We start from the raw sequence: 15,639 nt of genomic DNA, 5'->3' as shown, positions 1-15,639 counted from the left end.
GCCCAGTTCCCCTCAGAGGGCGCCCAGCTCCCTCTGGGGGGCATGGGGAGATGGACCCAGCCAGCGGTCTAGTCTGTTCCTACCCTGCTGGTGGCTGAGTTCAGGCTCTGGGGCGGGGGTGGTGCTTAGGCCTCACACACTGCCTTGAGTGCCAGCCGCGGGTGTCCACCCCAATGCCGTCTGCTTTGTTTGAGAGCGTGGCTGTCCTAGGACCCCTTTGTTCTCCACTCTGGGTCCTGAGACCCATTTGGGCAACCACAAAGTCCCCACATGAGGGTGGTCTGTGCCCACAAACTAAGGCCCCAGGCCTTCGGTGCCAGGACCCCCCCGGACCCTGACGTCCAACAGGCCCTGATGGCACTGCACATGACAGACCACAGAGGCTGCTGGGGTGTGGTCTGGGGACCGTGGGCTGCTGGCCAGCGGGGCACTGGCCGCTGTGGCCTGGCCTGTGAGGCAGGGAGTGGAGCTGGCGTGCGAGGTGCCCCAGCATCCCAGGGTTGATGGGGTGCATGTCTCGGCCGGAAGCAGCCCCGTGTCCTGGGGCCAGGGCAGGCTCGCAGGGCTGTGGCCCAAGTGGAAAGCCAGAAGGGAGTTCCTTCTGCAGCGTGTCCCCCGGGCAGGCCCACACCCCCTCTGTGATCCCCAGCCAGGAGCACATTCTGACCAGAGCCGTCTTCCAGGGGGGCCCGGGCCTGGGTGAGCAGACGGCCAAAGGCAGGGCCACCCCGCCTCACCACACCCCACTGGACCCATCCTGGCTTCCTGCCAAGGCCCGGGGCGGCTCCTTCCCCAGTCACGCTGGGTTTATCCTGGGCAGCCTCAAGTGAGAGCGGGGAGCTGCCCTCTTGGGAGTCACACACACACTCATACATGTACCCATGTGTGCGCACACACACAGACATACAGGCACACACACAGACATACAGACTTACACTCAAAGACGCACACACACACACACACAGAGACTCATATACACACACATTCTCACACTCACACACACTCAAAGACTCAGACACACATATTACACTGGTACACATACACTGACACAATACACTCAGACTCATACACACATACTCCTAGTGACACACACACAAATACACACAGACTCACAGATACAGACTCAGGCTGGAGTGATAGCACAGCGGGTAGGGCGTTTGCCTTGCACGCGGCCAACCCGGGTTCGATTCCCAGCATCCCATATGGTCCCCCAAGCACCGCCAAGAGTAATTCCTGAGTGCAGAACCAGGAGTAACCCCTGTGCATCGCCGGGTGTGACCCAAAAAGCAAAAACAAACAAACAAAAAAACAAAAAAAAACAGATACACAGACTCACAGAGACAGTCACACAGGCTCATACTCTCGCACACAAATACACTCTTGCAATGCACAGGGGTTACTCTTGGCTCTGCACTCAGGAATTACTCCTGGCAGTGCTCAGGGGACCCTATGGAATGCTGGGAATTGAACCCGGGTCAGCTGCGTGGAAGGCAAACGCCCTCTCCACTGTGCTATCGCCCCAGCCCCACAAATATACTCTTATACACTCATACACAGACTCACAGACACACACAAATACACACCCATACCCTCACACACACAGAGACTCACACTGATAGACACACAAAGACTCCCTCCTACACTCACACACACAGACGCACACTCTCACACACGAGCATCCCTGAGGAGCAGAAGCGATGGCATCTGACGGCAGGAAGATTCTCCTTTGGCTTCGGGGCATTCCGTGGGTCTGGAGATGTCACAGGAGCAGGGGACTTGTTGCTACCAGCAGCCTGAGGCCGTCCCAGCTCTGTCCTTGCCCTGGAAGCAGGAGCCTTGAGCAAAAATGCTCCCCCTTGCCAGCTGCCTCTTGAGTTGGAGGGTGTCCAGGGTGGCTGACCCCGGACGCCCCAACCTTAGGGCCATGGCTACACCTTGGAGCCGCCGCATTAGGGGAGTTGTGGGTCTCAGGATTTTGTCTGTCAATTTTGTCTATCGGGAGCAGACGGGAGGGGGGCTGGAGCAATAGCACAGTGGGGAGGGCGTTTGCCTTGCACGCAGCCGACCCGGGTTTGATTCCCAGCATCCCATATGGTCCCTCGAGCACTGCCAGGACCAATTCCTGAGTGCAGAGCCAGGAGTAACCCCTATGCATTGCTGGGTGTGATCCAAACAGAAAAAAAATAAATAAATAAAAAGGAGCAGACGGGAGGCACCCCGCAGGACACACGGGCTCACAGGCAGACCGGCTTACAGACTAGAATACTTTATTCAAGAGAATCTGGCTCGGCCGTCCCCGCCCCGTGGGGGCTCTCTCCTGGCCCACAAGGGCCCCCTCTTCGTCCGCGTCCCTGAGAGGGCAGGCGGGGACACTTCGGCCGCAGAGAACCGCGGCAAGCGGTGAGGGGTGCCGGGGGTGGGGGGGATGAGGCAGGACCGGCAGCAGGCCCTGGGTAACCACAGTTCCTCGGAGCTGAACATTCCGCTGTCCAGGGCGCGGCGCTGCTGCCAGGAGCGGGTGGTGGCCGAATGGGCGCCTGTCTGCCCTTCTCTGCAGCAGGGCCAAAGGAGTAGATGCCGCCGCTGCCTCCTCCATCCATCCCCTCGGCCAGGAGCACAACCAGGGCTGCCTGTGTCGACAGAGCCCGGGATGCCCCTGTCCCCCCACCAAAGCAGGCAGGCGGAGGAAGGGTCCCCCTCTCCTGGCCTCCAGTTCCCCAGAGACCCCCAACAAGGGGGTGGGGGTCTGGTTTGCCCCTCAACCCGCCACATGTCCGGCTTCTTGCCAAGCCGCAGGGCGCGCATGTCGGCGGCCGCCTTCGCCTTCTTCTCTCTCGTTGTGTGTAAGGCACTGGATTCCTGAGGGTCCTGGCCCTCCCTGGCCTCCCGGGAGGAGGAGTCAGTCAGCAGGGATACGATTGGCTAATAAATAGAGACAGGTGGCGGCAGGGAGGTAACTGAGTGTGACGGTAATAAATACTCGAGCCGGGGCGGGGTCTCCTCCAGGGCCTGGTTACCTCCCAGGAACTGTGTAGCTACACCTGAAGATCAAAGAGAGGGGAGGAGGGTGGTCAGTACATGGTGGGGGGGGCCGGGTCCCTCCGGCAGGAGGGGGGCAAACCCGAAAAGGAAAACTTGGGTGGGGGGGAGACGGCAGCCCTCCCTCCCGACCTCTTTGCAGCAAGGCAGTGAGAAGACATGTGCGCCCCTCCGGCCCCTCCACCGAGCACCCCCAGGGGCCCGGCCCTGCTCGAGGCTCACTCCTGGCACCTGGCAACAGTATCCCTGAGGAAGGCCCTGCACTTAACCTCCTTGTGTTCTTAAAAACTACAGCGGTGGCAGCTCACAGGGGTTCAGAAACTTGCTCCGGGCCATGCAGCTAGCTAGGGACACACCTAGCTTTGTCTTTTCAATTTTTCTTGGGGGGGGGGGGATGGTAGAAGGAAGCTTTGCTGCAGTGCTCAGGGACCACCTGGGGACCATGCAGTGCTGGGGATTGTACCCGGTGTCCTCACATGCAAAGCATCTCTGCGGCCCCCAGGGCGGGCTTTGAACCAAGGCTGGCTCCAATGCAATGACAGCTCTGGGTACTCTGGAAAATAGCAGTTTTCCAGCGGGGCACAGAACACATGAGTCTACAGGATGGTGAGGTGGATGGGAGTACTGATGGCTTGGGGGGGAGGGGCCCACAATGGTCAGTGCTCAGGACCTCTGCACTTGGGGATGACTCCTGGCAGTCTCAAGGACCAGATGGGATACCGAGGATCAAGGCAAGCGCCCTACCTGCTGTCCTCGTACCCCAGTCAGCGAGTACTGGTGGCCTTAAAGGAGCCTGTCTTCAGCCCCCATATGTATGCTCTCCGAAAATTTTGTAAAGTCAGCTTCCCCTAAGTTCCACACAGTTCCTTTCTCAGATCGTTAGCAAGGAAGATCCGACCCATCGCCAATCTCCAGGGCTTCAGGGCTTCGTCTCCAAGTAAATACGGTATTGGGGGAGGGGCATGGAACCAAAGAACTGGGGAGCTACTGGCACTGGGAGGTGAGAAAAAAGATGCGGCACATGACTTGGCAGTGCTCAGCTTTGTGTCAACAAAACAGAAGTGCTCAGTGGCAACATTAGTGAGTAATCCAGCAGAGGTAACTGTTACTGGCCCGCTGTTCCCAGGAAACCCCATGGTCATGCTATGGGATTAGGGGACACTTAATCCCATGATGGGAACATGGTTTTTTTCAGCCTTCCAGTAGGGGAAAAAAATGACAAGCAGGGACTGAGGCGACAGTACAGAGGTTAAGGTGCTTGCCTTGCATGCAATCAGCCCAGCTCGGGCGCCGGGACCACATATGGTGCCCTGAGCACAGAGTAAGGAGTAGGTCCCGAGCACTGCTGGGCGTGGTCCCCAAACAAAAACAAAAACAAAGGCCTGGAATGCATGTTGTCTCCTGCCTCCGTGCGACAGGAGGCAAGCGGTGGGTGCTGGATTCGGTGACTGAAAAGCCTGTAGAGCTAATGTGCTCTGGCAAGCGTGACCGTACATTTCTGCTCCATCTTGATAACAGGGTGTCTCTGTGATGCTGGTCAGGTGGCACTGCTAGAAGTTATTATGATCATTCACCCCAGCAGAAAATGGAATTCAGAGTTTTATCTTACAGGAAATTTGGCATATTTCAAACGGAGACACCACTGTTGGGGGTAGATGAATGGCAAGTGACAAGTATTAAAAGATATTTGATACCTAAACATTCTTACTCTGTGTGTGTGTGTGTGTGTGTGTGTGTGTGTGTAATGATTCAGGCTGAAATTTCCTGAGGGAAGTGAAATGGAGATGCAAGTTGGAAGCAGGAAGAGCTCCTGTTTTATCTGTTGTATATCTACTGTATCTATTGTCACTAAAGATCTAACGTGTCTATGAAAGGACAATCCTCTGATGCCAGCATGTGATCATGTCAGCCCATAGTTATGTTGATCATATTTTAAGAAGTTGATGAGGGGCTGGAGAGATACACAGCAGGTTGGGTGTTTGCCTTGCACGCGGCTGGCCCAGGTTCTATTGCCAGCATCCCATATGGTCCCATGAGCACCGCCGGGAGTAATTCCTGAGTGCAGAGCCAGGAGTTACCCCTGTGCATCATTGCCAGGTGTGAAGCAAAAAGGAAAAAAAAAAAAAACAGTTGCTGAGAATGAGTTTATTCTCTAGGATAATGTAAGGCTTCCTGGTAAAGTTTTTCAGTATACTAGAAAGATACTGTAAATACTATAGATACTGTAGATGCTACACTATATGGATGAGCCATGTAGCTTTATGTAACAATATTGATATTTATAAACAGAGGCTGAGCACAGGCTTTGCAAGCAGGAAGCCAAGGTTCAATCCCCAGCATCGGACCCTCTGGGAATGGTTCTTGAGCACCTGGGGCTGGTCATAACCCTGAGCACTGCTGAGTGTGCCCCCCTCCCCCAATAAAAAAAGGCCTGAAATGAACTAGTTCACCACTTTTTCTTTTTTTTTTTTCAGGCCACACTGGTGGTTCTCAGGGTCAGGCGCATGGCCCTCCTCTACACTCTAGCATGGGGGGCTGGGAGGTGTGCCCTATCGACTCAGGTCACAGCCAGGACAAGAACTAAGGTCCCCTCACGCTACCTGAACCCTGGAATGTCTAAGGGTGGCAGTACCCTATCCTGCACCCCGAGTTGGCCCTGGCCTTGCTATTCCCTCCCCCGGCCACTGGCCCCTGCTGGCCCAGCCTCCTTGCCACCCTGGGCCCCCACACTCCATGCACTCACTGGTGGCAGTCTGTGGGTTTCTGCTTCTCTCTCTTCCTCTTCCCCCTGACCTTGGGTCTCCTCCTGCAATAAGCCAAAAGCGTCAGGGCCGAGTGGTAGGGGCCCCATGCGAGGACGGGGCCTGGCAGGCCCAAGAAGAGCCTGCAGTCCCAGCCGGCTCACTTACCTTTCTGGCTTCTTCTTCTCCACCAGAGGCCTGGAGAGACAGAGAGGGGCAAGGGAGAATCAGGGCAGCCCGATGGGGGGCGGTGGGGTGGGGGTGCAGCTCCCGGCCAGTGCCAGCTGCTCTTCCTGCAGTTGACGCCAGGGCCACTAGGGGGTAGCATGGAGCTAGTGAGGGAGGCATGGCCCCAGGCTTCGGGAGTTGGGTGTCCCCCCCAGGCTCTGGGGACCCTCTAAGAAAGGTACAGAAGCTCTCTTCGGAGCCCTCTCTGCACGCCTCTGCCTTTTGGCATCCAGGGTAGGGCTAGTGTCTCTGCTGCCTTTGCTCTGCTTCCCTTTTGCCTCGGAGGCACTTGGGACATTTTCAGGCGGATGGGAGCGAGGGGCCAGGCCAGGACCTGGAGGAGGGGTCCTGCCATCTGGATCTGCCTGTGGGGCCTATGTGACGCTGCAGAGCCATGCCCTGCGTCACCAGGTTGTCTGGTGCTGCCTGCAGGGCTGTGGCAGCTGTCCCAGAAGCAGGAAGTAAAGTGTGAGCCTCAGTTGGTCCAGGATCGGTGTGGCAACCCTTGGCTTCCGGAGGCTGGCCGTCCTCCTGGGACTGCCTGTCAGGCTCCAACATCGTGTGCAAAACAGAGATGCTTTCTGAGTCTCGGTCTCTGTCTGCCAGCCCCAGCAGAGGGACCGTGAGGGCAAAGGCTGTGAAGGTCCCTGTCTGGGCCGGTGCTTGGGGGGGCGGGGCGGGAGGGTGGATAATGAATAAACTACTCTTGGGATATATTTTTTTTTGGTTTTGGGCCACACCTGGCGGTGCTCAGGGTTCACGCCTGGCAGTGCTTGGGGAACCATACAGGCTGCCGGGGACTGAACCAGGTTGGCTCCACGCAAGGCAAGAGTCCTTCCTGCTGCACTCCCTCTCCAGCCCCTGTGAGCTATTCTTCCATGCCTCAGCCCTGCGGGGGAAAGCAGAGCCCCTGAGAGGGATACAGGAGGGTCAGAAGGGTTGGGAGCCACAGCACAGCAGGACTCAGCTCTGGATGGAGAGGAAGGGTCATGGCCAGGAGGGGCGAAACTGAAAAGTGGTGAGGAATGAGGCAGGCTGGTGCCCACCTCCCACCCCTGAGGGGGCCGGTCACGCCACAGCCGAGCCTCAGTTTCCTCCTCTGGCTGGGGTACTGCTGTGCGCGGGCTCTGAGTCAGGCTCACCGCTGTCTTGTCAGCATTTGGACAGTGCCTGGCAGACAGCCGGAGCCTGGTGTCTGCAGAGGGTCTGGGACGAGGCTCCATGGCAAGGCCGGACATTCGACCCATGGCACTGCCCCACGTGTTCAGCCGGGCAGCCCCGCCACCACAGTCTCGAGTGTGAGACTCCTGGTGAGCACTAGAACCCAGTATGTGGGACCCCGGGACCCCAGTCACAGTAACAACAGTGGAAGGGAAAGAAGCAGGGAGGAAGTGAGAAAACACATCGAAGAAATGAGAAAACATATTCATCAGGCTCACTTTGGGTGAGCACATTGGGGGCCCGTGATGAAAGGCTGCCCCCAACTCTGACCCCAGTCTGGGGCCTCCCCCAACCGTGGCCCAGGCACCCCAGAGGCATCTCTGCCTGTTCCCCTCCTCCCAGAGCTTAGCTGGCAGTGCTGGCATGCTATGCCAGGCCTAATGTCAGAGTGCCCTGGGTGCTGCAGCCAGCCCAGTGCTAGGCAGAGGCTCTGCAGGGCAGGAAGTGATGTCAGAGAAACCCCAGGACCTCACTCTGGTCCCTTCCCTCCAGCCCTTAGTCCTCTGTGCCTCTCAGCTCAGCGGCCCCTACCCTGGACACAGCTGGCCTCGGGCAGAGACCAGGCTAGCATTGCCATGGCCACTGCTGCCAATCTCTGGACAGTCCCACGCCCCCTCCCCCTTCCCCCACCCCAGCCCCTGCAAATCAGGGAGGCTTTCCCAGAGGCTTCTTTGGGGGCTTCTTGGCAGCTTGAGCAGCTGGGAGCAGCACCCCAGTCCAAAGCCGCCAGCAAAGACAGCCGCTTCCTGCTGTCCCTCAGCCAGGAAGGCGGTATGGCCTGCAGCAAGGATGGGCAGCCAAAGGCCAAGGCTACTAAAGGCACACAGCCCCATCCCCCAGGCCCTACCTGCACTCGCAGCTGGCATGCTGGCAGAAGGTCAGCTCCACGTACGACGGCTGCTCCCCGGGCCGGAACCTCAGGAGCTGAGGAGATAAAGACAGCCGCCGGGCTTGGTCAGGATAGTTCTGGAACCTTCTCCTGGTTCTTGCCCCAGCTCCAGGGGGATGGATTCTGGTCTCTCTGCTCCGGGCACCCACTGTACGTGGAGCTGAGGGGCTCAAGGACCCGGGTTCCCATCTTGGCTGCTCTCGGCCTGCAGTGTCCGGACAGCTCGGCTCGGGATCATGAGCTGGTGATCTGGGTGCGGGAACTGGGGTGGAGTGACTGCACCATGCTCCGGATGGTGCCAGTGTTACTGCAAGCACTCTGTGAACACTGAGACCACAATGTGTGTATGTGTGTGTGTGTGTGCGCACGCATGGTGTGTGTGTGTGTGTGTGTGTGTGTGTGTGCATGGGGTATGTGCACATAGGGTGTGTGTGTGCACATGGTGTGTGTGTGCCTGCACATGGGGAGTGTGCTACACAAAGTGTGTACGTGTACAGCATAAGGGAGTGTGCATGGTGTGTGTGCGCATGCGTGGGTGGGTGTGTGCGTGTGCATGGAATGTTTGTGTGCGCATGGTGTGTGCTTGCCTGCACATGAGGGGTGTGTGCTACACAGGGTGTGTATGTGTATGCATGGGATGTGTGTGTGTGCATGCATGCCGTGTGTGTGGGTGTGGGTTCATGAACACGGGGGGTTCATGCATGGAAGGTGCGTGTGTGTGTGTGTGTGTGTGTGTGTGTATGTGTGTTTGAAGCTCACAGACTCAGCACTGACTCCTTCCAATCTGGACAGCAACTTCTGAGCAGATTTCTTTTTTTTTATGGGGAGTGTCACAGCCTCAGGAAGCTTAGGGAGGGGCACCTCAGTGACAGTCTGTCAGCTGGGCCAGAAGGCTCAATGCTTGGCCCACTGCAGTGGGATAGGGCCAGTGGGCGCGGGAGCCTCCAGGCCTACCCACCCCTGGTGCTCAGGGGCCAATGCAGCCCCAGGGAGCTGGAACTTGGGTTCCTGGGTGGGGGCGGCTGCCTGTGGGGCGCCTACCTGCATGGTGACGTTGCTCTTGGTCACGGGCACGCAGCTCAGGCCCTCGTCCCCGCAGCAGCCGGAGCAGCGCAGCAGGGGCACACAGGACGGGCTGAAGATGTACTCCACCTCGCTGGGGAACTCCGACGTCACGTCCACCAGCTTCTCCAGGGCCTGGCAGTAGCTGCGGCTCCACACTTCTTGGAAGGGCACCACTGCAGGGAGTCCAGACAGAGGGTCAGGCCAGGCGGGCCCTGCTCCTCGGAGCTCAGGAACCCAACTCTCCTGGGCACCACTGGGCCTTCCGGGCTCGGCCCACACCACCTCCTGCAGGAAGCTCTCAGAGCCTCCTCCAAGAAGCCCTCAGCCTCAGCTTCCACCTCCTGATGGGACCCCCTCCCGGAGGCTGGGAGAACTTTCTCATTGTCCTGCTGGCAGCCTGGGCACCTCCGTGTGCCTCTGTGCCCCGGGAGCTTTAAGGAGAGGGCGCTGGCAGCTGCCCACGCCTGACCTGGCGTTTCCTCAGTGCTGGGGAAACAATCAGCTCTGCAAGAATGGCTCGCTGTGGCGCAGGGAGGGTTCGCCTTCCCCTTAGCCCCAATTTCCTGCCCGCATGGAGGCCAGCACTATGTCCCCCCCCCCACACACACACACATACACTCTCCCTTCCAGCCTGGCCCTGAGCTGAGCCCGCAGCACCCAGCCTTGGGCTCCTGACTGCAGTGCTCCAGGCTGGTCACAGCCCCTTTCCTTCTTTCAGACCCAGTGAAGCTGCCCACCCACTTCTCGAGGGAGGTCCACCGCCCTCCTCCCTCCTCGCTCTGCAGGCTCCCATAGGGGGACCAGACATCCCCCCTAACCTGGCCCCTGGGGGCCTGGCTTATCTGTCCCCTTGGTTCTTATCTCCTTTATAGCCCTCAGAGTCTCCAGAGCACAGGCCCTAAGCCTGGGTAAACAAAGGCTAAGTGATTACTGATTGATTGGAGGGAGTTCGGGAGGATTTTCTGGACGCCCCAACATCCTGGTGACCAGGAAAGGGATCTGGGGGGCCCGGCCCCCCTAGCAGAGGCCCACAGAAAGTGAGGAGCCCAAGACAGGAAACCTGGTTTCCACTGCTGACTGGCGCTGGCTGTGTGGCCTTGGGGAGGTCACTTAACCTTTCTGGGCGTATCAGTTTCCTGGCCGGGGACAAAGAAGGCAGCTGGAATCGATGGTTGCTAAGGCCTCTCCCGGCTCGGCTCCGACCTCCAGGCTGGGCTTCTGTGCCTGCAACCTGGCCCAGCCTTGAGGCCGTGGGCAGAGCACCAGTCCTGGCCTGGGTCACCCTGCCCTCCATCTGACCATCACCCTCCACTGCTGGGGAAGGATTGGGTCGGGGTGTGGGGGCAGGCCGGGTCAGCTGGGAGCCACCCTCTCCCCACAGCCCCCCACTTCCTTCTGGGGACCTTCTGAGAAGGCAGAAGGGGGACAAAGTCCGTTTCCAGAGAGCCTGCGAGGGCGAGTCTCTCGGTAATCGCAGAGGAAAAATAAACTTCAGCCCGGGCGGGAGCTGATGGAAAACACCCCGAGAGCGCCTGTGCACTCAGAGAGGGCCGGTGGCCGGCTGCTGGCCCCCCCCACCCCATCCGACCTCTCTAGGCCCCTGCACCCACATCGGGCAGGGAACCCGCTGGCCCTAGGGACCCCTAAGCCGCCTTCGCAGCGACGGTGGTGGGAGAAGGCACCTCCCTAGGTCCACAAGCTCCTGTCCCCCTACATCCTTCTGAGCGCCCCAAACTCTGAGCTGGGCGCTGGACAAGCAGAAAGCCCACAGGAGAAGCAGCCGGCAGCCCGCAAGTGAGGGGGGCGAGGCCTCTCCTAGACCCCTGGGGGTGGGGGTGTAGGGGCCAGGGGCGACCCCCGTGGGCCGGCGCAGCTGAACCTCGGCGGCAGAAGGGGCTCCGTGGCCCGTCCCGGCCGCACTGTGCAGGCAGGACCTGGCGCTGGAGCCGGTCGCTGTCTTCCCTCCGGCCACGGGAGCAGGCCGGGAGCCGGCCCGGAGGAGGCGCGCGCGCCCCACGCTCTACCTGGCCGCGGGAAAGAGGCACCGAGGGCTGGAGGAGAGCGACCTCGCCGCGGGCCCCGCCTGGGTGTGCGGGAGAAACAAAGGGGGCTGGGAGAGGGGGCGGAGGGAGGTCGGCCGTGACCACTCCCAGATGTGGGCCTGGCCCGCAGGAAGAGCCCCGCTCGCTCAGCCGCTCCACACTGCACTTCCTCTGGCCGCGGACCTGCTCCCAGGCAGCGGCGCGGCGGGGAGGAGACGGGGTGGGGGCGGGGGGCGTCAGGCGCCAGGCCAGCGCTGGGCGGTCGGCGAGGGCCACGAGGGGCTCTCGGCTCTTGCCCGGGCTTCCCGGCGGCCGCCAGCTGCTAACTAGCCACCCAGGACGGCGAGGCAGGGCCGAGAAGGGAAATGTTTAATCCGGAGGGGAAGCTGCCGCCGGGGAGGGCGCGCGGAGTTGGGCAGAGCCGCTGGCCACCCGCCCGAGCCCGGCAGGTGTCCTGTGCGCAGTCCCCGGGAGGGCACTCAGCCAGCCCGCAGCTAGCGCGGGACACCCTTGCCCGGGCCTGCTCAGCCGGCCCCGAGCCCTGGCCGCGAGTGCCAGGCAGCCCCGGCTCCCCTCTCCCCAGGTTCCGCGGCTCCCGGGACCCCCAAGGGCCTCTCCGAGGAGCCTCGGGTTCCTCAGTGTCTCCAGGGGGCTGTGTCTCTCTGCCTTCCTAAACCGCAGCCTGGCCTGGGCTGAGGGTTGAGTTCCAGTAAGTGCCTGACAGTCTGTCCAGGACCAGCCGCCGAGGCTGGAGCGAGCCGGCGCCGCTGTGCAGCGGCTTTGACCACTGAACTCCGCCGGGTGCTGGGTGTAAACGTGCTTCCCGTACAGACTCCTGCGACCTTGGGGGGGCTGGAGCTGAGCTGAGCTGCTGCTTTCCAAGGCCCCCTTCCCGGCCCCCTTCAGCTCCCGTCTCTGCAGACTCAGCCCGGTCCCCGCAGAGAAACGCCACCCTCTCAGAAAACATCCTCAAATACCATTCGGTCCTATTTCACAGATGAGAAAACCGAGGCTCAGCCTTCTTTGGGAACTGGTGTGTGTGAAGGGCGCTAAAAAGCATCGGTCCCGCCCCCACCTCCCATCCCCCATCCTTCCTCCAGTGCCCCGGGGCCTGGGACGCTGCCACAGGGAGCACCGAGGCCCAGGAGAGGCTGGCTACCAGGCCGGCCAGCTGGTGGGCGGCCGGCGGCAGCTGCAGGGTGTTCCCGGCCCGCGAGGCTGCCCCGCGCGTGCGCACGCAGGTCCCCACACGCCCTCTCCCACGGCCGTGGAAGCGTCAGCGGTGCTGTGTGGCCTGCCGGCACGTCTTAGGGGCGGCGTGCAGGGAGGGGCGAGGGACCTGGCACGAGCCTCCTGCCCTCGGCACGCATGTCTCTGTGGCAAAAGTCTCACCCTTTGAAGATTCCCCCCGCGCGCAGGGGCGGGTGGGGAGCCAGCCGTGGGGCTGGGAGGGCGCGACTCATGGTGGGTCTGTTTGTAATCAATGGAAGGCCTGGTCAGATCCCCGCGGCTCCGCCAGGGCTGGGCCGTTGGAAGGTCCCCTCGGCCCTCCCTCCGCTTCTTTGACTGCCTGCCCACGACAGCCAGCTCCCAGACCCCTGGCCTGGTCCCTGGCACTCACTGTCCACCCAGCCCCCCCACCCCCCACCCCCGGCCCAGATCACATCTGGCCCCTGACCTCATGCTAGGAAAGGAACCTCAGCCAATGGCAAAAGCCCTGCTGTGCCGGGCCCCACCTCCGCTCAGGGTATGCTGGGCGACACCCTCACAGGGACACACCTCTCGAGGTCCCGCCACGCCACGCTGCCGGCACCTTTCTGGCTCTGCCGACGGGAGCCTGACTTCTCAACAGTTCTACCCACCCTTCACGCCCACCCTCCCGGTCTGCCGCAGGGGTGGGAGGCAGGAGAGGGCTGAGTGGACGCACACAGCCCCGGCCCAGCTAGCTTACCTTCCACCTCGGACGAGCTATTCCCAGCAGACAAGGTCCACACCTGTGGACAGAAGGGGCCGAGATGAGGGGACCACCTGCGGCCCACTCTGGGGCCCAGCGTGTTGGCACCCGATACACACAGTCCCGCCGAGGTGCTTCCCGCTGAGATACACTCCCTCTGCCTGCACTGGGGGGGGGGGGCGCCCCTTTCCAGGTGCAATGAAGCACTCGCTGGGTGCGTTTCAGGGGTGCCGCCCCTCTCCCTGGCCTCCCTGTCTTCTTTATGGGAGAGGGAGGCTAGAGGTTTCGGAAACCCCTTGCCTCCACGGTGTTGCAGAGATCCTGCTCTCCTGCCGGGTCCCCCTTCTCTGCAGCCCCCGGGCCAGCCTGCTGAGCTCGGCGCAGCAGCCTGCCTTGGCCGGGTGCCAAAGCCCGGGTGAGCCCATCAGCTGGTGGGAGTGGAGGGGCTGGCGCCCGTGGCGCCATGAGCCGGTGCTGCGGGGTAAAGTTACACCTCTGGCCAGCCCCGTGGCAGCCGGGGCGGAGGGTGGGTTTCTTCAGCCCCTCTGGGACTGGGACGGAGGGCTTCAGGGGCACCGGGACAGCGTGGGGAAAAGGGCGCTCATTGGCTTTGTCAGGGTTTCACTGCCCGTGTTGGCTCTGGGCCAGACTCACCCAGCTCCTGGGAAAAGGGCTGTGATCACTTCCCCAGGCCCCGCGCTAAGGCGCCGCAGCTGCCCACCGGGAAAAGACGGCTCAGCAGGACCTGGTGGTCCTGCCCCCCACAGCGGGCCCAGGAGTCCCGCCGGGGGCAGGGAGCAGCCGCCCCAACAGTGGCCCTCCAACCTGCCTCCTGTCCACCGGGCTAGATCAGAGGTCCTGGTGGGTGTCTGCCTGGTCACGAGACCCCCCCACCCCCCAGCGCTGACTGTCCACAAGGCCAGGGACCAGCCTGGGATTAGTGGAGGGATGCTTTCAGCAAAGCCACCAGGGCTCCAGGGGCCAGACAGGAAACCTCCCTCCTTTCCCTGTGGCCTCCCTGCCCCCACCCACACAGACCCCGAGCTGGAGTCTGGGGCAGCCGGTCTGAGATCTGTCCCCTCCCAGAGGACCCGTCCAGCCTGGCCCTCGGGAAAGCGTGCAGACATCCTCAGAAGTCTGGCTTCGGGAGCCCCGCTGCGAGGAGGTCTGGCGGCGGCAAAATCAGGGGAGCCAGGGTGTGGACTGGGAGGGGGGCTTGGGATGGGTTGGGGGGGTGGGGGGCTCTTACCTGTTGGGGCAGCACCAGCCCAGCCAGAAGCTGCAGAAGGCAAGTGAAGAACCTCATGGCAAGCATCTTCTTAGACGTCGCAAACCAGGGGGCTCCAAGGGGCAACCACCATGCTCGTCCTCCTGGGGGAGCCCCTGGCATCGGAGAAGCGGAGCGGGATGGGGCACGGAGGCGCGGCTCACTGCTGTCCCGGGCACCCCTCGGGGGGCTGGCGCATCCCTGGGAAGCCGCGGGGAGAGGGAGGCGCCCGCAGGTAAGGCTGCGGCGGGCGGACGGCACGGAGCGCGGCAGGCGGCTGCTGGCGCAGGCTTGGTCAGGCCCCCAGTGCGACCCCGGGTCCTCTCGTGGCTGATCAGAGAAGATGCAGTTCCCTCTCCTCCGACAATAGCTCTCTGCTGGAACTGAAGCGGCTGGATCGAGACAGAATTTCAAGGGCCGGGAGGGCGGGGCTCCCGTCCGGACCCGCCCACCGCTTGGCGCGGCTCCAGGAGGCAGCGGCGGCCCGCGCGCTGCCCGGGCCGGGCAGGGGCGCACCCCGCGCAGACCCTCGGGCGCACCCAGGCACGCCCACCAGCGCTCCTCGCGCCCGGGCCACCCCCCACCCTCGGGAGTGGGGGGGGGGGTCCAGGCGCAGCGCGTCCCGGCCGGGGAACAGGAATAGGACGCAGAATCTGCGAGGCCCGACCCCTGTCCTAGGAGACCAGCCCGTTCTCCGGCCTTGAGGAGCTCCCCGCACGCCCCAGGAGCGAAGCCCAGGGTGATTGATCCCATTTCCGAGACGCCCAAACCGAGGTTCCCAGAGTGCCCCCTGCCAGCGCCTCTTGGACACGCTCGTGCGCGCTGGCTGCAACAGGGTGTGCGCGCCAATCAAGTCCAGGCACTCCAGGATGGTCTTGAGACCCCCCGAAGGCACACGGCAGGGACCCCCGCGCCCCCGGCCTGCATGATTTCCTCTCTCGGGCTTTTCCCCTCCTGCAGACCCCCCGCACGTGGCGATAGAGCGGCGCCGAGAGGAGCAGCATTTCCTCGAGCTCCCAGCAGGAGGCGCAGCGGGGGTCGCGAGTGTCCGCGCGCGCCGGGTGGAGGCGTGGGGGTCCGCCCGCAGAGCCGGGCCGCGCGGACCCTGTCTGCGCGTGCGCCCCGGCGGCTGCCCCCCGCGGAGCCTGGGTGCGGATCTGAGCTCTGGCGTCTGTGTGTCCCTAGAGGTGCCT

General features: G+C 62.1%; 1 protein-coding gene across 3 annotated transcripts; it reads right to left on the bottom strand.

The window, feature by feature from the left end:
* Positions 1-2,765: 2,765 nt before the first annotated feature.
* Positions 2,766-14,828, bottom strand: PGF (placental growth factor). 3 transcript variants are annotated; one of them, XM_056133531.1, is made up of 7 exons: positions 14,429-14,828; positions 13,177-13,219; positions 9,160-9,356; positions 8,077-8,153; positions 5,949-5,978; positions 5,783-5,845; positions 2,766-3,041 (listed from the first exon to the last, which is right to left on the bottom strand). In XM_056133531.1, the coding sequence occupies exons 1-7, from the start codon at positions 14,567-14,569 to the stop codon at positions 3,014-3,016; spliced, it is 579 nt and encodes a 192-aa protein (XP_055989506.1). In that variant the 5' UTR covers positions 14,570-14,828; the 3' UTR covers positions 2,766-3,013. The 3 variants fall into 3 exon arrangements, with proteins under 3 accessions (XP_055989506.1, XP_055989508.1, XP_055989507.1); XM_056133533.1 differs by lacking the exon at positions 5,783-5,845; XM_056133532.1 differs by lacking the exon at positions 5,949-5,978.
* Positions 14,829-15,639: the final 811 nt, after the last annotated feature.

The sequence above is a fragment of the Sorex fumeus genome, unplaced genomic scaffold (genome assembly GCF_029834395.1).
Source record: "Sorex fumeus unplaced genomic scaffold, SorFum_2.1 ptg000098l, whole genome shotgun sequence".
NCBI lineage: Eukaryota > Metazoa > Chordata > Mammalia > Eulipotyphla > Soricidae > Sorex > Sorex fumeus.
This window is presented reverse-complemented; position numbering and strand designations above follow the sequence as displayed.

What these genes read in the sequence shown, in the direction of transcription:
- PGF (XM_056133531.1), bottom strand. Translation starts at nt 14,569, where the DNA reads ATGCCAGGGGCTCCCCCAGGAGGACGAGCATGGTGGTTGCCCCTTGGA. An exon ending in CATGCCAGCTGCGAGTGCAG is followed by an intron (nt 5,979 to 8,076) that starts GTAGGGCCTGGG and finishes CTGTCTCTCCAG; the next exon opens with GCCTCTGGTGGAGAAGAAGA. An exon ending in GAGAAGAAGAAGCCAGAAAG is followed by an intron (nt 5,846 to 5,948) that starts GTAAGTGAGCCG and finishes GGCTTATTGCAG; the next exon opens with GAGGAGACCCAAGGTCAGGG.